Source organism: Crotalus tigris, unplaced genomic scaffold (genome assembly GCF_016545835.1).
Source record: "Crotalus tigris isolate CLP2741 ecotype Arizona unplaced genomic scaffold, ASM1654583v1 scf7180000018371.15429387391:27106975, whole genome shotgun sequence".
NCBI classification, from domain to species: Eukaryota; Metazoa; Chordata; class Lepidosauria; order Squamata; family Viperidae; genus Crotalus; species Crotalus tigris.
The window spans coordinates 16,997,239-17,019,146 of record NW_024096970.1 but is presented as its reverse complement, the minus strand read 5'-3'; the positions used below and the strand labels follow the sequence as shown (position 1 = coordinate 17,019,146).

The 21,908-nt window shown below is 36.1% G+C and overlaps 1 protein-coding gene across 4 annotated transcripts in view; it reads right to left on the bottom strand.

Annotated features, from left to right (window-relative positions):
• CEP128 (centrosomal protein 128) overlaps nucleotides 1-21,908 on the bottom strand; it is a 205,657-nt gene that overhangs the window by 14,873 nt on the left and 168,876 nt on the right. For all 4 annotated transcript variants that reach the window (XM_039351548.1, XM_039351544.1, XM_039351545.1 and 1 more), the window contains exons 21-23: nucleotides 13,857-13,934; nucleotides 9,849-9,962; nucleotides 8,347-8,449 (exon numbers count right to left, since the gene is read on the bottom strand). In XM_039351548.1, coding sequence (XP_039207482.1) covers nucleotides 8,347-8,449; nucleotides 9,849-9,962; nucleotides 13,857-13,934 — 295 coding nt within the window. The remainder of the gene's footprint in view (nucleotides 1-8,346; nucleotides 8,450-9,848; nucleotides 9,963-13,856; nucleotides 13,935-21,908) is intronic.

The window sequence follows — 21,908 nt, the reverse complement described above, 5'->3', positions numbered from 1 at the left end:
GAGCCCCATCCGGAAACCCCCAAATGGTTAGTCTCTACATTTGACTAGGAACCTGGTAAGTGCTGTAAAGCAGAACTCCCCAACCTTTCCGAGTTGGCAGCTCAGAGGAAAAGGGAGGAGCAGGGAAATGTACATGCACGCATGTGCAAAATGGTTGTGCACAGTGGTGGCACTAGCACCCATGCACATGCACAAATGGGGCCGCTAGCATCTGCAGTGGCACTATCACGAGTGAGGAGGGTACATGCACACATGTCTGCAGTCGCCAGCCATTCCCACGGCCCGATGGCCAACAGGCCATGGATCAGTCCCGGGCTGTGGCCCACAGGTTGGGGACTCCTGTTTAAAGCATTGCAGATGGGTGCTAAATTCATATTGGGGGAATATTATGTTAAATAGCAGAAGTTAAGCCAGCTTCCCTACCAAAATGAATGTCCTAATTACCCTTCAATCCTTTCCATTCTCTATTTACCATAAATAATTTGAAAATTGCCTATTATTGTGATAGAAAGTCAATAATTCAACAGCATTGTGAAGAAAGGCCACTAAACATTGCACATTATCAGCATATAGGAAATAAAATCTGATTTATGAATATTAACATCCAGATGGAATACCAAATCCTGTTTATGTTTCCACTAATACAAAAACCTGAAGGAGAATGATAAAATCAAAAAGAAATATACTTACAACATATTAAAAGGAAATCCTCTTAATTTAGTACAGTATTAACCTTTGGAACCCGTTGTTTTAACTAATGAATGTGTATAGCAAAAGAAATAGGGGAACGAAGGGTTATCTGTGACTAAGTGCTACCTTTGATAAGCATAAAACAGGACATCTGAAAGCTATCAAATGATGCTTCTGGTAACAATTCATAATAATGGTTCCTTTGCCTGAGCTCTTAGAACAGGGGTCTTTAAACCTGGCCCTTTTATGACTTGTGGACTTCAACTCCCAGATTTCTTGAGCCAGACACATAAAAGGGCCATGTTTGAAGACCCGTCTTAGAACTTATTTTCAAGTAATTAGTAGGCATTCTCACATTCTTTGAAAAAGGGCAAAATCAACTGCTCATATTCTACAGGGATTCTTCCCAGCCAAGTTCCTTATTCAAGTGAATGCTACAGCATGGCCATTGGAGTCCCAATTTGAAGAGATTGGTGCACAAATATCATATAAGGTGGGACAAAAAGCATTTCCCATTCTATATTATTCATAATAATCATAGCATGTTCCAGCTGTGAGTTTCATGGTTGGGTTGACTGAGAAAAAATGGGGTTGCTCAAGCAGCTAATTCACTGCCTTACAAATTCTATTGCAGTACTTCTGCCCGGTTTAGGAAGCTGCCTTAAACAGTACTACCTGGATCAAGCTTCTTATGATGTACTCTATGTCTCCAGAGATTTAAACAGTATTTTTTCTTACTCTTCCTGTACTTGGGACCTTTGGCATGATTGTATGATCTATTACCTTGTTTACTCATAAAATAATACTATGGAGGTTTTTTTTTACTAGCAAGGGACAACATGCCTTTTTTAAAAAGGTAAATTTGACCATCTTTCATCCCTCACTCCCATCTTCCCGCAGTAGAGTAGATTTGGCACACAACTGCTGCAGTACCATCAGCATAAGGACATAAATGTTAGCTTTTCAATTTAATTTATTAAATATAATTTTAATTTGGGTTTTTGGAACCTTTCTAGGATTTTCTGAATAGATTAAGTGAAATGATGGACAAGGTCCTATGGAATATAACTGTGAGCAATAGGAAAGACTTCAGTTCATTCACGCAAGCAATCAAGAACAACAAATGCAGCCCATGTTCTATATGGATCCACTTCCTCTAGAACAGTGGTTCTTAACCTTTTTGAACAAATCGCCCCCTTGAGCCAATGAGGAAGTTGTCATCGCCCCCCTCCCCCAACATAACTTCTCAGTCACAACATAGGAAATAATTCTTCAAATTATGCAAACACTTTTTTTTTGTTTTCTTTAAAATTGTCATCAGGACATATTGATGCAAATAGTTTATTTCCAGTCTTTTCCCCATATCTCAACTGTGTGAAAAATTTTGGTGCCACCCATCACTTTCTTCCCAAACTTTGTGATACATGTATTTCATTATTATCTTATTTATTCAAGACACTTAAATGTAATGACCACTGAAAACAAAATTCAATTGCAAGAAAGTGAAATTCCCGAAAAGAAAAACAGTAACATTTAATGATTGAATTACAAGTGAAATTTAAGACGCAAAAAGAAATATAAAAAGGGCATAAGAACAAACCGCAATGCAGGAACTAAGAATTTCAAGACGAAAACTCTGAAACTAAATTAAGATTTGAGGAAAGTATATATAGTCATGCACACTGTAAAAAGGATTTAAAAGACACAAAGAAAATATAATATTAAATTGGAGTGCACACTAAAAAAGTACAATACAAAGAGACACACAAAATGTTTTACAAAGCACAACAAAAATTCGAAAACGAAGCTGAAAACTCAAACTGTGACATCAACATTACAGCTGACGTCACAGGGGACAGCCACTCAGCATGTGATGTTTCGAAAGAAGCGCTCCCCTCTCCATCACTGCCCATTCTGGCCAATGGCGCGCCACTGTATGGGTAGAGGCTGCTGCGCAACGTGCATGAAGATAAGTGATGCGTATTCACATATGTACGGCATTTTGTACTGAAGCTAGCTGGAGGAACATTTGAAAACAATTCAATCCACTAATAGCGAGCAATCTGATGTTTTTGTACGACAGATATACAGCGATTCACTGTACGAAAAGTCTCAAAAGTGTCCCCAAAACTTCTTGCTCCATTACCCCCATATTACCCCCTTTTTGTTCCTTCGCCCCACGTCACCCCTTTTCATTCCATCGCCCCCTGAAAAATGAAATCGCCCCCTGGGGGGCAATATCACCCACGTTAAGAACCACTGCTCTAGAACACACTCCAAATCTGCTGCAACACAACTGGAAATGATTACTGAGATAATGTATGGAAAATGCTCAGAACTTCTGTATTATTAGTACTTATATTAGTAGTAATTTCTATTAGAGAGCCAGTTTGGTCTAGTGCAAGGGTCTGCAACTTTGACAACTTTAAGACTTGTGGACTTCAGCTCCCAGAAATCCTCAGCCAGATATGCTATGCTGGCTGAGGAATTCTGGGAACTGAAGTCCACAAGTCTTAAAGTTGTCAAGGTTGCAGACCCCTCGTCTAGTGATTAAGGCATTAGGCTAGAAAGTGGGAGATCATGGGTTCTAGTTCCACCTCAGCCATGAAAGACATCTAGCTGACTTTGGGCCAGTCACTCTCTCTCTCTCAAGTCAATTCACCTCACAGGATTGTTGTGGGGGAAATAGTGGTATGTTGGATATGTTGGCCATATTGAATTACTTGTAAAAATAACAAAGGCAGGATTCAAAATAAAATAAATAAGTAAAGTATGCTGCGAATAAGCAGCATAACTTGAATGCTGTGAGTCCAGTTGCTGCTAATTTGCTTTACAAAGATGTTGAAGGTCTTAGATGCAGGTTGCGAAGGTCTCAGGTTATAACTAGATGTATACAAGTAGTCCTCGGCTTACAACAGTTGACTTAGTGATTATTCAACGTTAATAACGGCACTGAAAAAAGTGACTTATGACCATTGCAGCATCCACATGGTCACACAATGAAAATTCAGACACTTAGCAACTGATTCATATTTATAACAGTTACAGTGTCCCAGGGGGTCAAGTGATCCTCTTTTGCGACCTTCTGACAAATAAAGTCAATGGGGAAGCCAGATTCACTTAATAGCTGTGTTAGTAACTTAACAACTGCAACATTTCACTCAACAAACATGGCAAAAAAGGTCATGAAATGGGGCAAAACTCACTTAGCAACACAAATTTGGGGCTCAATTGTGGTTGTACGTTGAGGATTTACGTGTTCACAATAGAGTAAGTCTTGGAATAAAATGGCTTCTGGGAAAAGGCTTGTCAATTCACTGAAAAGATAAAAACTGTACAAACAGGAAAGAGATAAATTTACAACACTAATGCAAAGCATCTGCAGATGCTAATCGGTTTATAATCTAAAACTAAAGGAAAGTCCAGTGGTCATTATAAATAGTTCCTTAAGATCAACGCCTAGATAAGAGGCAGTGGCTCCTTCTTTTTCCTTTTGGCAGACTTTGTTAAGTGGCAGCTGAAAATAAATCTGCCTCTGTAAATTAAGTCTCTGATGAGCACCTTTTTGTCTAAATTATGCTGTCAGATAAACTTCTTTTCTACAAAATGATTTAGTCAGGCTAGCTCTCATAATAATGTTTTAAATAGACGGGTATGAATATAAAATATACCCTGTAGTGAGTATAAAGATTAAATTCTGGCATACAAAGATACACAAGAAGCAAAGACACAATACTGTGGACCAGTATTTAGTTTTCATTGTCCTGTCATAACTATGAATCTGAGCAAAGACTCTCAAGTTAACATCTCTTTCTCTTTCTGTATTTTGCAGTTTGTGAATGAGGGGTATTTTTTCTTACTCTTCTTGAATATATGAGTGTGTGTGTACACATTGGAATGCAACAGTCATTTAAACATAATTGAAAAAGGAAGTCTCCCTAAATAAAAGAATTTAAGGCATCTTCGAATCCTCCAGTGGTAGCACATTCCATAATATGAAGGATGTACGTAAGTAGTGGCCAGTACAGAACTGAAAGTCTATGATCACAGTTAGATAGTAAAAGCAAGATCCTTACATTCATTAACCTTCATTATTATAATGTTAACAATAGTTTAGCATTAAAAATAATACCATATAAACAAGATGCAGAATTTTATAACTGTTTCCAGAGGTCCATGGATTTTCTCAGTCATTCAGATCATGGTTATCCCAAAGGTAGTTTTTCAAAAGGTAACTGGACATTCTTTGTTTTTTCCTTGAAGATATTTCACTTCTCATCCAAGAAGCTTCTTCAGTTCTGACTGAATGTTGGAGAACATTCAGTGGAGTAGACATTTTCCACCATTCAGTCAAAACTAAAGAAACATTTTGGATGAGAAGCGAAATGTCTTCAAGGAAAAACAAAGAAAGTCCTGTTGCCTTTTGAAAAAGCACTTTTGGGTTTCCAGATGTTAAGAAAAAAATGTGAAATCATATTCAACATTAATAATTAAAGTAGATGGAAGTTTCTATGTCATGAAATACATCTAACATTAGATTCTTCTATGTATTTGTCATGCAACAAAGAAAAATTATGCAGAATGATTGCTTGTTGAAAAAAAAATCTATGTTAAAACAGAGACCATCAAATAAGTGCCATGTTCAATTTGGAGATTAATTCTCACTGAGCCATTCAAAACAAGCTTCATTCTTTGCATTTACTCCCATTGAGTATTAATGGTGCAATGGTGTGCTCAGTGCATAGAGGTCTTGCAATGGAATGAGTAACCTTTCTGGTGTTGCCCTTTTAAGTGTAGTACTATATTTATTTTATTTTATTTTATTTAGATATAAAAGTGGTTCATTATATAGTAGGATACTGCAAATAAATAGAAAGTACTGCTGGCAATCAATCAGCAAACTTCTACATTCTTTTTAACAGGTTTTCTGAGTATAGTAAAAGCTGAAAGTTATAAACCATATTTGGCCTTTAGAGATCTGCTTTCAAACAAAATCTGTATAGATAACAGAAGAGGAATGGATGTCATTAACTACTTGGATTGCCAAGGATTTAGAGTCCTTTTTCATCTGTTCTAGCAAGAGTTGTGCGATAGCCAAATAATATGAATAGAATAGAATAGAAATGTAGGAAACTACCTTATGTATGGCACCAGCTTTATGCCTGGCATCAGCTTTCTGGGGTTTCTTTGAGAATCTGGGGGTTGCATCTGGCTCTTCATGTAAAGCATATGATTTGTTGCTGAACTTATGACTATTACGGAGCTATGGCTTCACTGTTAGCAGTGGAGCAGAGAAATTTAACCCTGAGCTGTGGACCAGAAAATCTGGAGACTGTCATTTAATTTTGTATTAATTAGATGTATCACTTCAACATGATTTCTCACTCAAAGAATTACTACCAGTTTTATTGCTGAAATATTAATTAATAACAGAAGATGATTACTGTAATAATCTCATTTATTTTTGGGAATTGGAGGGAAAGGGACTTAATAAACCAAAATAAAATCATGTGCATGCAAACTGCAGACTTCTGTTTGGCTCATTATCTCTACACTAGCGTTCTCTCCCCCTTAATATGAAAACAAATACAATCCTGTATAAGCAATGCACTCTCTATTTTCTTGTAACATAATTAGGTAAAGGATATGTGAGAACATTTTGCTTTTCATAGTCCCTCTGACTTTTTATGCTTACATTAAATCCCAAGGGTAACCTCATGAGAATATTCCTCCCATGGGGTTTTCTCAGTGCTACACTGACTTTCTAAATGGATTGCTTGCCCTTAAGAAATTGTTTTTCTCTTTCTTCAGGAAAAAAAGAATCAAGTATTCATTTCTCCAGTTTTTCTATCCACTAATTTGGTGGAGAAAAGGGGACCCATGCCAGTTTCTTTTGTATTGTCCTTTACTGCTGGATTCCATCCCTTTTGCTCTATATTTCTTCCAGAAAGGTGGGATGCTGTTACCATGGGATGATGGGAAGGTACTGATGTTAAACAATCCAGTCACTGTGTTACTTATGTTGTATGAAATGGTCTAGACATGCTTTGATTAACAGAGTCAGACTTTGGAGATCACCTGATTTGCTTTGCTAAAGCAAAAAAGATTATCTGGTTTGCCTCAGCAAAGGATCCTCGGTGACTTTGAATCATTTTGAAACTGTGCTGCAGGATAAAGCTCACCTCAATCCTCCTCTAGCATTTCCCAAAGCTTCAAGACTGGGCAGTTTTGGATTACTTGCAATTCATCCTGCAAGTGTGAACCATCAAACCTGGAATACTTTGGTATATGCCGAAAGGCTTTAAGTTGGTTAGCTTCAAAGTGTGCTGTGGAAATGCCTGCATTATGTAAAGGAATCACTCAGTCTGTAAGATTTTTTGGAAGCATAAAGAATGTGCCACTCAGCGACATTTTACCAAGCGCTTGCCAAAACTGGGATCCTCCTACACTGCTCACCCAACTTTTGCAAGTGATCAGAATGAGGATCCAGGCTGGGCAGCTTTAGTACATACTCTGCAGCATTCACTGTAGCTGCCCAGCCAGGCCATCTTGGACACATAATGCCACAGCTGCCCAGTCTGAAATGCTCAGTCTTCTCCCTCCCAGAGTTCTCCTGTAGTGAAGTGCTCCAAAGTGAAGCAAAGTCTGATAATCGGTTGACTTCACCTCACTTTCAGAAATTAGACCATGTTATTTCCTGAAGCAATTTGATAACAATTTGATGTTATTATATTTAAAAATAGCCAACATTAATAACAATGTAATAACAATTTGATGTTATTATATTTAATAACAATTTGATGTTATTATATTTAAAGATAGTCAACATCAGAAAGAAGCTAGATTTTTATACTAAACAATGCTCCTGATAGAAAATATGGATTTAATTAATTGCATGACATGGTATGCAAAGATTAAATGGCAGAGATTTAAAAACAATGATTGCATGAATTCTTCTTGAATTACATTCATTACACATACATGATATCTGAGATGGACTGCCACAGAAATTCAGCAAAATCTCATGTGATTAAAAATAAATTATTTATTTTGCAATACTGCTTATTTTATTATGAACTACCTAAAATAAAAGTCTTACATTCATTTATTTATTTACCAAGAGCAAACCACATTTTGCACAGGCCTTTTATCAAGATGTTTATCTTTTATTTTCCCCCTAGAATTTGAAATAAAGATTTTTGATATTGATAGCCTTTGGAAAACTTTGATAAGAACAGTTGGCAAGACTCCTACTGTTTTAAATTCTCTTATGGAAATATATTATCTATTCTGTTCAAATGAAAATAACCCAAGATAGTAGCCCTGGATGTACAAACATAAAATGTACATTTATTTTCCAGACGAATGTTTTAGACAATACATCCAAGAAAAAAAACATGATTTGTTTTAAATTCATGGACTAAAAAAGGACACCAAATGACTCTTTTTGTTCAATGAGGATTGAGTCATGTCTACATACTTTAATTGCTGAAAAAACTACATGCATTTGTGGAACCTGAATTATTTTTTCATTACAGTTATCAAATAAAGTAAGGAATTCAGTGCACCAAAAAGAAAGTTTCTGGTTTCCCAAAACAAATTGCTTAATTTCACTGAAAGGTTTACAAGGATTCTTAATGAAATCTCAATTCTTACATTCAGACTTAGAAAGCAAGGAGCTGGTCATAAAACTAGTGCTACTTTGCCAGTTGGAAGGTACACTCTGAATAGCAGAAAAATCAGTATTGGTCTTCTTATCCTGTGAGAGAGAAGAAATTTTTTTCATGTGAAAAACATTGATGTTGATTATATTTCCTTTTATTTTTTGTGATTCAAAATAACCGCAAGCCAGGTTATATGATTATAACAGTACTATTTTAAACTGGTAAAATCCGGTTTCAGTGTTCAGAATATAAATCTAGTAGTTACCATTACATATAATTTCCATCTAGATTGCGTGTCTTTGTCAACAACATTTAGAATTCTGGGAAAGGTCATCTTCTTTATTTGCTGCTGGGAGCTCTTGTCCCTCCTTGCTAAAATGCACATAAACAGGAATTGGCCTCTCTGTTGTTCCCACGCAAAGTCCTTAAACTTGTAAAGTGGCATCCCGTGAATTATCTGCTTTGTTGCAGCATGAAATAAGCATTTGCAAATAAATAAATAAATAGATTCAATGGATTTATTTCAGACTAGAAAGAAAACAAAGGCGTTTAAGGGCTAAATGCTTGACACTCTATTAATACTGTCTCCATGCTAACAGTTTAATCTGATCTTCCACCTTTGATAATTTAAAAGCTCCCAGTGCATTATCCTAAAAATAGATAATAGGCTTTTGACTTTTTTCCACTAGCAGAGAAGGATTTGACAAACATGGAAAAAAATGTGTGTATTGTATGTGTGTCTAAATGAGGTAGTGGTGTAGTCTCTAACGATGGACAAGCCCTGACCCTGACCTAGTACGGAGCCAGACTTTCTGAGCTCTCGTAGTTCCTTTACCGTTCAAAAGTGAATGAAATCCCCTGCTTAATTCCTCCAACATAATTGGACTTTAACTGAGAAGAAAACAAGACTTTTACAAGTAGAGCATAACAAACAGAGAACTTATTCTGTATAAATACGAAGCTGACAGACCATAGATTTACCTCTATATATCTTCGTGCTGCCTGAAAAAATACTTTCCCACTTTAGGAACTGACATAAGTCATAGCCCTTATTTTCCATCAGTCTATATTGACTGTGTGAGAGAGAAAGAGAACGGGGGGGGGGGAAAGGAAACGTCCAATACAGAAGTTCAAAACTAATGTGACAATGGCTACAAATGTGGCTCTGAATTTGCCAAATTCCTGCTGGGCCCTAACTTTTGAAAGACTTTGCTCTGCCCTTCTGGTGCCCTTCTATTCTTCCAAAGACCAATAGTTCCACTGTGCCCCATCTATTAACTTACTAGGTTACCAATGGAGACAGAACATTGACCTTTGGAAATCTTCGGTCTGAACTTGTAATGCAAATTGACATCCTTTTAGCCAATTATTAAAATTGGCATGTTGATTCTGTGGTTATGCACTATCCAGAGTCCCAGCAATCAGAGGTAATTTTTTTTGAATAACTGCATAGAAAGGCAGAGAAGACAAACTTTGAAGAGAAAACAAACTTACTTGGAAGCTTTCAAGTTTGTGTTTTAAATCTTCCAGATGCTGCTGTAATGAGCCCACAAGTTCCTTGTATTTAATGTATCTTTTTTCGATAATTTCTTTCTGACTGTGAGAATTCTGAAATCAGAACATTTTCAAGTGAGTGAAATAATTATCTCATAAATATAAAAAAAGGTCAAAGGATCATTCTGAGATAAAGGAGAACAGGCTGTATCTATCCTGGACCCATTAGGCCTCAAAATAATTAAAGCTGTTATGAGATTTGGCAATTTAATATGAAAATTTGAAAGAATTCATGTGAGAAGACTGAAGTATTATAATTTAAACATTTCATAGTTTTTTTTTCAATTTTGCCTTTATTATTTTTATAAATAACTGAAGATAGAGAACATACCTAATACTTCTTACTCTTCCTCTTTTCCACACAAGAACAAGAACCTGTGAGGTGAGTTGGGTTGCGAGAGAGTGACTGACTCAGTCACCCAGCTGACTTTCATGCCTAAGGCAGACTAGCATTTATCGTCTTCTGGTTTCTAGCCTGGTGCCTTAACCAAAAGACCAAATTGGCTCTATAATGTTTGATGATCTTTGCTAGATTTCGGTACTGTTTTGGGAAGGGGAGTTCTAAGTTATCAACTTTAAATAACATATTCAAATGCTTCATATTGGCAGATATTATATGGAATATATCTCTAAAGAAATATATTTTAATGAAAGGTTTGTAATTTTAGCAAGAACTACTTGAAAAGCCTCTCTGATTGGTATAATTTTCATCCAAAACCTCTTTTGGTGCTAGGCTAGGCTCCCTGCCCTATCTATTAAAACAAATTAAAATTAAAAATCCATATATAGCTGGATTGCTTCAGCCTAGGGTATATTTATTTGCAAATAATGGCTATGATATTCACAAAAGGTTTAGCTAGGCTCGCTGCCCTATCTATTTAAAGCAAAATTAAAATTAAAAATCCATACAAATTGGTTTGCTGCAGTCTCTGTTATATTTGCAATAATGTTATGATACTCACAAAGATTTTAGCAGAGTGGTAGAAAGCATCCTGTCAAGTGTAAATCTGCTAAATGGATGCCTTATGACTACCAAAGTCCACATACAGTGATCTTTTGAACATGTCCAGCCTGACTTCCCAAAATTCCTTCTTTGTGTTCAATCCCCCAAAATTGTTTACCCTGTGTACAGTACCAAAGAACAATGCCAAGATTGAGTACAACAAACAAGGATGGAGTTGGGAGACCAAATAATCATTTCTGCAGTGGACAGATTACAGGTCCCAAGATACATTGCCAGTTCTTGTAATCTGGTCTCAGCAGGAATAGAAAGTTTTTATCTGCAGTTCTTTTCCCTGGTTTGTATGAATGTCAGTTTTGCTACTGAAGATCAGTCCAAATCTCTATGGCAAGGGTCTTCAAACTTGGCCCTTTTATGACTTGTGGACCTCAACTCCCAGAATTCCTCAGCCAGTGTGCCTGGCAGAGGAATTCTGGGACTTGAAGTCCACAAGTCATAAAAGGGCCAAGTTTGAAGACCCCTGCTTTATTGCTTACTAAAAAGGATATATTTTGCATCCTGTCAGAGAAAACTCTCTTTTTTTTCCTTTTTCTTTTTGGGTGAAATGATAATAGGATAGGAGAAAGTGGTGGTCTGAAGAGAGGAGAATGCCCTGAGAGTCAACTGGGACAACATGGTGGGATTTGGGGATGTTCTGGTCAGTAGTGGTAGTAGAAGCAGTGCTAAATAATTGATTGAGTTCAGTGGGAGTCCCAGTTCTTGCAGTTGCCTTATTGGGTTTGGATGGAAAGACTGAAAGATTAACTATGATTGTTGGTGCTTCAGTGGGGTGTTTGAGATGTATGATGGCTGCTGAATGGCTAAATCAAAAACAACCAAAATGTAAGTAGCATATATAGGCTTAGTGAAGGAGATAGATAGATAGATAGATAGATAGATAGATAGATAGATAGATAGATAGAGATAGATAGATAGATAGATAGATAGATAGATAGATAGATAGATAGATAGATGATAATACTTTGGGGTATATTTAAAGAATAGAGCTGAAGAGCAAAAGGAACAGTGGAAGCAGTAAATACATGGTGGGGGACAGAACCTCTAAGGAAATGGGCATTGTAGATATGAGCCCCACTTCCAGCCTCCTAGCTTTGTTTTAGGAGCCATGTGGCTGGGCTTTTGGGAATTTTGTGTCATAGCTATTACTTTTGAATATCAGATACTGTACATTTATTTTCATCCATGACTTGATCATGACAGAGTAGACTTGGCTTAGCAAGACCTAGATAGGTAAGATGGTAAGTGCTTTTATCTCAAAATATGCCCATCCATATTTCATGGGTGTATGTGCCTAGAAAGGGGAGGCTTTGCAGGTCACCATGAACATTGTTTCACACATAACAGGATATTGGGGCTTATTTCAGAGCTTGGGCTCCCGAACAGATTTGCACTTATTTGTGCATAGTAAATTCACAATCTTAGAACCTTAGAATCCTCTTGGACTCACAGTTCTGCTGGAAGAGCAGTTAAAGAATGTGACCAAGACAGTCTTTTCTGCAGTTCTATCTATTAAAACCTTTCTGGATAGGGAGAATGCTGCTTGTCATTCATGTCTGTATTAGCTCATATTTGGGCTATTGCAATTAATTCTATATGGGAATAAATTTGAAGACTGCTTGAAAACTGAATCTAATCCAAAATGTGGTGACCTTGAGGGATAATAGGCTCAATTCAATATTATTACATCACTATTTAAGGAGCATATGTTGTTCATAGCATGTTTAGGTGTGTGTCATGTATGTGTTTCACTTTGAGAGTGGGCAACTAAATTTCATTTTTGATGTGGTGCCGTTGTGCCCACAGTAAAAAATGACAATAAAGGTTATCTTATCTTATCTTATCTTATCTTATCTTATCTTATCTTATCTTATCTAACAGTGGTTGCTACTAAACCTCCAGGTGCAATTGATCTTTACATCTATCTTCTCTGGAACAGCACAGAGCCTGGAGTTAAGGGCAGTATCATTCTTACAATTTTGGAAAGCAGTTAAGACCTGACTCTTTTGAAGAGCCTTTGAAAAAGAGTATGAAGTATGATATTATGGTGGGGTTTTTTGGATGGGGAGTATTCTTATTTATATTATATTTCAATCTAGATTATATAACAGGGAGAGTATAACCCATAGCGATGTTTTAGATGAGAATAAGCCTTAGTAAGTAAACAAATATGTACATTCATATATATAGCACTTAGTCTGCATTTTAAACATCTGACATGAATATAATCCTGTCATGTAATGCCAGTTTTACTCAGGCTAATGAACAAACGATAATATTCTAACTGCTTTCCTATTGAATTTGCTGGTAGTTGCGTGATAAAGAATACCAGTTATGAGACTACACACTTCCAGGATTTCATCATATGGAAAGTAAGGCTTGAGGAATTTATCTCAGTAAATATATTGTATCTTTATTATATCTTGCATTGTATCTTAATAAATCAAACAAAAATTATCACTTTTCAAATAGTTTTTCACATAGGTAAATGATATCAAGTTTTAAAAAGTTACCAAAACATTGTGAATATATCAAAAACTGGGATAGGGAGACAAAAATATTTTCAGATTTTAGATTCATTAAACCTTAAAAACATCACATTGTTACGTGGCATTACAATGTGGTATTCATATCAAGATGGAAGGACTCTCCTTGAGAAATATCTTTTTGAACAGGTAAAGGAATGGTAAAGAAGGAATTTGCTGCCAAACAAATCTATTCAGCTTCATGCTAACATGTGAACCTCAAATAGAGGTCTATAATATGTGTTTTAGATGTCATGCCTTAAGTATACTTTCCCCTATTTTTATAGTTATTGTTATTAACAAAAGAAAAAAGGAGCAAAACACAGAGATAAGTATAATACTTCCCCCTATTGTATAGAATGCTACTAAATATTTAAAAATGAAAGAGATCTCCAATGTTCTTACCCCGAAATCTCCACTATTTTCAGAAACATTCAGTTTCTCAGGAGCAGATTCCAGATGTTCTAAGGCCAACTGGGTACTCTGAAAAACATTGAAGTATTCAAAAGGGCTGTAGGCAAGATGAGCCTGCATATGTGATATTACCATTTGCATTCACAAGATGGTAGAACAATAAATAGTTTCACAAAAATTGAGAGTTGGACAGCAAAATGGGCAGCATATAAATTTAATAAATAAATAAATGAAGTAATTGCAAAATTGGACTAAAGCTTTGGACATCTTTCCTCAGGGTGGAAACTGCACACTTCACACTAATCTGGAGGCACAATATTAGAACACTTTGATATATTTAATGATTAAAATGATATTGATATCTAGAAAAATTCACAAGAATTTGTGAAAATTCACTCATTATAAATAGGAATCAATTACTCTTATTTATTTATAAACAAATACAAACGGACACAAATACATCACAGACCAGAACACAAAAGCTTTTTTCTCTCTGTCTTTCATGTTTAGTACATTTATTTTCCTTGATACATCCTGCAAGGTAACTCAACTGAAGAGAACACTCGCACTATAACATGATTGCCTGAACTACTAAATGTGCTGCCCAATTTTAAATCACTGGAGACTGGGACTCTAGAGGAGGCATATCCAGCTCAGTTCATTTACAAGGCAGAGAGCCCTTCGTTTGGGGACACAGGAGAGATGAAAGTTCCACCAAACCTAGAAAACATAGGCAAACATCTATTCAAGCTTAAAGATGCTATATACTATTAAAAAAATCAGGTCTTTGTGGGCCAAGGGTTACACCCAAATAACCTTTTTCCCAAGGAGAAATTCCTTCTGAATATTCACATAATCCCCAAATCTCTGATTTATAAGATCTCAGTTCAGAGCAGCCATGCTGGAAGCAAGGTCTTTAGCTCTGGCACTTTTTATTCTATCGACAATTTGACCTTATATTAGATTTTGCTTTAGTCCATAAATTCATATGTGATGTTCCTGGATTCCCAAATAGGCAGAAAGATGACCAAGGTAAAGACAGAACACTCAGCTTGCCAGACAAAATCTAGAATCTAGTAATTTGTTTGAAGGCATGTCTGTCTGTCTGTCTAGCTTGCTTGTTGGCCATTTCCAACATCTCTATGAAACTCATGATGCCGGCATATAAAACAATGCCCCACAACTCCTGATATATATAAAAGATTAAAAAATGCAAATACCATCCAGATACATTTTTTTAATTTTCCTAAATAACAAGAGGGTGAAATTTTTGTTGGCAGGGAGTTCCCATATGTGTGGGGGGGTAGCTACTGAAAATGTCTCTTTCAAGGCTCTGTCGGGTGACAATCCTGTAGAGTTGGGGTCCCTATATGATTTGGTTGATAGGCAGATTCATTTATTTTTTGAAACACTGGTATAATCACCCATTTTAAAACCAAATAACTCACAAGTAAATAAATAAACAATATATACAAGGAATAAAATCAGAGAATATAATAAATACAATAAATACATACAATATTGTATTTATATTACGCAATAATGCAATACAATAAATCCAAAAACAGAAATGCCTGGTACAAAAGAACCTCCGCAATGCAGCCCACAAAATTCTCCATACATCCCAACTTTCTGGTAGGGTAAAAAGAGAGGGACCTGCCAGATTTAAAGGGGGAAGGTGTTCTATAAGGCAGGGAGTGCAACAGAAAAAGCACACTTCCTAGGTCCCACAAGATGGCAATATTTAAGGGAAGAGATCTGGTGCAATGATTCCAATATGAATTTCTCCCATGAAATACTAAGGAAGAAAAATGTGGGCTGGCTGAATAATCAAGAGACCGAAAGCCCGTATGATGTTGTGGTGAAGGTATTAAATTAAAAGTAGAGTAACTCAAATTCAAGTCTAGATTAAGCCATGGTAGATCACTGGCTGACTTTAGACCAGTCATTTTCTCTCAGTTCAAGCTAATATACAGGGTTATTTAAATTTCTGGATGAAAGGTGGACTATAAGTCAAATGAATGTATAAACAATTAATTCCTAATGTGTGTGTGTGTGTGTGTGTGTACACACATACACACACACACATACATATATGTGTATATATACAGGCAAAAGAAAAAAAATTCTTTCTCCTATATTTGGGCTGACAGGGTGCACATTCAAGGTTATATATGTATGTATGTATGTATGTATGTATGTATGTATGTATGTATGTATGTCTTTGGTTATTTGGGTTTTCTCCCGCGTAAAATTGGAAGCAAGGTCTTTAGCTCTGACAAGTGTTCTGAAACACCAAAAAGTTCAAGGTTTGGGCATCTCAAACTGAATGGAAATAAATACTCCAGCTGTGGTGGCGCAGTGGTTGAAACACAGTATTGCAAGCTAATTCTGCTAACTGCTGACTGCCAGCAGTTCAGCAGTTCGGTTCTCATTAGATCAAGGTTGATTTAGCCTTCCATTCTTCTGAGGTCTGTAAAATGAGGACCCAGATTGTTGGGGGCAATATGCTGGCTTTGTAAACCACAGAGAGGGCTGTAAAGCTCTGTGAAGCAGTATTTAAGTCTAAGTGCTATTGCTATTGCTATAATTGACATAGTCTATATATTTGATTTAAAATACTGTGATCATTTTTACAAAAAATAAGAAACCCATTGTACTAAAGAGGATTCTTTAGATTCACAACTCTCTAAAGTGGAGTCAGTGATAGCAATTATATGTCTGGCAGTAAATAGAAGTGAATTTCCTTGAAGTACTTACAGTGATTCATTGAAATTGGTCTAAGTATTAGCAGGTCATTTCACTCCATTCTAGATACCCATCCAAACAAAAATCCTTATGCCACTATCAAATTAACTTCCATGCACATAAAATGATGGAAAACAACATTAGCTTTAAAAAAATCTGAATGCTCAGAGGAAAATTGCTATATCTTGCTATATCCTTTACTACTTTCAAAAAGGCTTTTGCTTGTTTTCAGTGCATTTTTAGTGTGTGAACATCAAAAGCAATTTTTAAAAAAGGATCACTACAGAATTCTTTATTTTGCTGTAGGTAGCATAATGTGCTTCTAGCAAAACTACAGCTAAAGTTTATATTAAAATATTTAAGCTTCATACTTGGATCATTATACAATTAGCATAAGAAGAATTAATCAAGAAAACTAAATTAATATATATATTCTATAAAATTCCAGGCATTACATCATATAGTTATTAAAGCTACACCTTGCAAAATACGCTTAACAGTGTATTTAAAAATATTCAAAAAAAGCTCTCTTAGAGGACACTTCTACACCTTGTTTTTTTTGCACACCCCCCCCAAAAAAGAAAATTGCTTGGAGGTGTCTATCAATGTCTGTTCCTCATTAAATTGCTCACTTCTTTCCCACAAAGAAGCTGCATTCATTTACATTGTATGCTTCATTTATAGTGGCCTTATGTTCATCAAAGTCTTGATTTTCCACTCCATTAATTTGTGATGAGATGTATAGTTTGCTACTTCTTTCCAGAGTCATTTGTGGCCCTGGTCTTTGTAAGGGCTGGAAAAGGTTGAGAGATATTTGAAAGAGACAGCAGATTCTCAGCAGGTCTTCCTCTGCGCCATGAGCCACAGAAAAGTTAACGGTGTAAAACAGAACAAGGGGCTTAAATGTTCAGCAGTCACCTTAAAGAAACAATATGCTCCAGAAACCGCAGAGCATATGATTTTCAAACAACACTCCCTTTAAAATTCAACATGTTTCTTTTATCTTCATCACATACAGACAGAGATGATAAGTAATGAAATGCATTAACATTTGAATTTCACTGATATTTTATTTTCTCCAAAAGCAGTCATTTAATATTACTGCGTCTGAGTGTGGACTTATGTTTTTTCTACACTAACGGAGTAATGGATATACATGAGCTTATCAACACAATTCATAATTTTCCAAAATCGATGCGAAAAGCATCGAGTATAGCGTACAACTTAGAATTTTCTTTTTCATGTGTCTGAAATTTTAAATGTGCTTCCAAAGGACAAAATCTGTTTGTTTCATTGCAGTCCAAACAACTGAAGGCTTGTTTCAGGCTTGTTACAACAGTGCCAACGGCTAAGTACCAACATTATAATCTGTGTGGAAAATAGCTGCTAGGTTAATATTCACTTCACTCAAAAAGCATGTGAAAAACTAGTATGATTCATAAGTATGGTTGCAGGAGTAGATTTTGTGCTCTCATTATGGCAGGCAAGAACACATCAGTTACATTACAATAGTTTTGTTGGCTATGAAGATGGGTAAGAGTGGGGGTGAAAGGACAGGCAAATAAAAGCATAAAAGCCAAGAACAAGAAAAAAAAAATTATTTCAGCTGACCTGTAGAAAAAAACCAACAGTTTACTGACACATTCAATAATTTCCGAAATTAGATTTGAGTACCATATTAATGATGACATTTTTCTCTGTTAAAAGGGAGGTTTAATCATGTAGAACAAAATGTTGGTGAGAACACCTGACAGAGTGAGTGATTAAGTACTTCTAATTATTGCTCAGAAACTGAAAATGATGTGCCATAATGCATACAGTACAACTAATCCAGAAGAGAACAAACATATGTATCTGCTTGTTATTTAACAGGGAGCAAAGGGCAGTGATGAAGCTGATAAGGGTCAACCAATTCCAGTTGGACCAGCAGAAGCAGCATTTACTTAAAAGTGCATTCTTCCATTATACAGTGATTGCTATTAATCTCATTTTCCTAATATAAAAAGTTTATTTACACAGCAAGAAATGTTCTGTCTTCTTAGAGAGAATGGTAAAACACAGTACTTATTTTCCATGACTTTATATAACCCCCTGGATATTTAAAGGGCATGTAAGCAGTTAATTCTTCTTATATTGATGCATATGCAATGATAGGCAGCTCTAGATTGTCCCACAGGATAGATCTAAATCAAAAGAAGATGTTACTTTTTATTTTTAGTCTTGAAGCCACAAACTCAAAGCCAAACTCCAGTAACAAAAAGATTGCACATTCTCCAACAAGGGATTCTTACTTCCAATGCGGGGTAATACAAAGTTGTTTACTGGTAATAATGATGCTCTGAGTGATACACATGTATCAAGAAATATAGATTCTATATCTACAGTCTGCTGAAGTCCTAGTAGGAGTTTTTCTATAGTTCTATAGTTCAGGATGACAAATATGACTAATCTTGCACACTTTGATAATATTCCTACTCTTTCCTCAGTTTCTTTTCAACTAAAGAAATGGTTCAGGAACTAGGATAACAAGCCAAGCAAGAAACTGAGGATGGGAAAGAGGGCTGATTTTGATCATGCAAAGATCCACAACTACTAGTAACCTCGTTCATCATCATGGTATGTGCTACATATATGGATAAGTAGAAAGTATATCTCAGAATGGTAGGCAGGTGTTCTGTCAAGCTAATATGGAAGACAACATTGCACTGTTAAAGTTCCTATTTTCTTCAGTCTGAAAATCTTACCTATAGTGCCATATAAATATCCAGGGACAGAATCAAATTGTTACCCAACAGCTTCCATAGAATGTCTATGGATAGTACCTGCTTTCGAGAGAGAGGCAATAAGGACTTAATTCAGTTGGATTAAGCAAAAAACAAATCACTCTTCCTCTAGCTCTCTTAATACATAAATATATGTATGCGCTGCAAAATGAGTTTGTGCAACACATAATATCAAATTTCTGTGGGCATTCCACAGAGTTGTATTCTGTACCTAAGGTGGGGTGTGTGTGTGTGAATGTGTAATAGTTCATATATATATGAACTATTACACAAAATGGAATTCAGAAATGCTCTTTGAAAGGAAGATAAGACCAAACCATTAAAACATCTCTTCTAGATAAAATTTTAGATATGGAGGACATATCAGAAGATATTTGACATGATATATGCCAAATCTACTTTAGGAAGCCTAACAGATTTATAACAATCCACCGTCTCCAGATAGGAGCTATCTATAATGTTTCCCAATTTATTCCAATATGTCTCAATGACGATGATAATGCATTAAAGAAATGGTAAAGCTAGAGTGAAATTCCAATTCAAGTTATGAACACTATTGGTCCAATAAGGGACTGGAAGACCTCTATCAAGAGATATACAGTACTTGCAAGTTGTACCAGTCCATGCCAAGAAAAAAACAAAACAAATTATCAGAATACCTACCCTAGAGGATAGCACTTAAGTGCTGACATATGGAACTCCTGCCACAGAAGTCAAAAGAAATGGAAGAAGTATGACACGCTTGGTACTTTGTAATAGGAAACAGAGAAACAGATGCTGAATAGGAATGCTATCTCATTGCACCCTGTTTGCACTATGCATTAGAATTTCTTTCACCTGGCTAATTTAGTGCTGAATGCTGAAACAATTGTTTTCTTGAAATTTGTGCAACATCTTGTCTACTTTGAAGTAGGAAGCATAGTCTGTCTTCTTCAATGAATTCCTTGCTTATTTCCCATGAATCCAGTGCCAGGTAGGAAGTAACACTGGAGTTCAGGTTTCTGAGTGAAGAAACTGTAAGACTTATCAATGAGAAAAGGAGACTATAGACCAAGAATAGATCATGCATACGAAGCAGGCATATGAGACAGCTGCTTTACATGAGCTTTGTGGGAAGTAATCCTTCTTGACCTCCAAAGAAAAAGAAAAAAACATCAAAGGATTCTCAGAAGCAGGTTCTTCTGATTCCAATAACTAATTCTTATGGACTGATTGCATGTCTATGTTAATAACCATTTTGGTATCAGCCTGTGGGGTTATATGTAATGCCAGTACTAGGTACCAAATTGGAACCAGAGGCAGATAAAAGAAGCCAGAAGGAGCCATAAAATTTATAACAGGCTTTATACAAATAGTATGATATGAACTGATCTTGAAGATGGTATAAAAACAGCTCACCAAACCATAAAGATACATTGAGGCAAAAAGAGAGCAGGTGTTAATAATAAGTATCCCAGAATTCACATCTGTGGTATACAACAAAACATATGCAACATTCATTAATTTGGAATCAGAGTCTCTACTTCCCTTTAACTGGTAGGAAACCACTCCCTGGTTCATAATGAAAGCCCAGAGAAATGGCACTGATGCTCAACACTGAACACCATTACTGAAAATTTGAGCCATAAAAGAGTAAGAACCCTGAGGATGCATTACTGATCTCAACTCTGGGAGTCCCTGGATTGATCACTGGGTAGCTTTTAATTCTATTTGGGTTGTCACCTCCCATATATTATGCTGAACCTGAAGCTGCGTCTTTCACATGAATGATGCAACCTTGTCAGTCTATCATCCTTAGAAATGGCAATGCCAGTAGTGGTGGAAGTGCCAGTATCAAAATATTGTGGCTTCTGCTGTACAGATCACAGAGACTACCTGAGAGTTATTGGTCCTGATAGTTTCAATTAGAAATTTTTTTCTTTCATTTGAAGATCAGTTGAGAGGAAGGTTTCTTCCTGTTTTGGAACTTTCTTGGCCCAAGAAGGAAGAAACTATACAGAACATCTTAAGACAGGCAAACTAATTTTTTTGAAGGAAAGGACAGTAGGATTAGTTTGGCAAAGCCACTACAAGAAGTTGCATCACTGCTGAAGCAGAGAGAGCTACAATAGGTCAAAATGGAGAACATCTAAAGCATATTGAGATTGAAGGCATTTGCTAAGAAATTAGGGGGTCCAGTTCCCTTCAGTGCTTATTTCCAAAGAAGCACCTACACATAGGAAAATCAATTCGTGCTTATCTGGCAATAGCTTTGAAAATCAATTTTGCTCTTCTTGTCCAAACAGCAAGTAGAACAAGTGACCATCAACAGGTAGTAATTTGAAATGACATCAACACATAATAATTTGAAATGACAAACACATTTACAAAATAGCACTTAGATAAGGTGGGAAAATTTCATGTTTAATCCATAGATCTTGTTGCACCAGTCTCTTCCTGTAGCTTGTTTTTTATCTTCCTATTACAGAGACAACTGAAAATAAAATGAAATATTAATATTCTGTTATCCTTA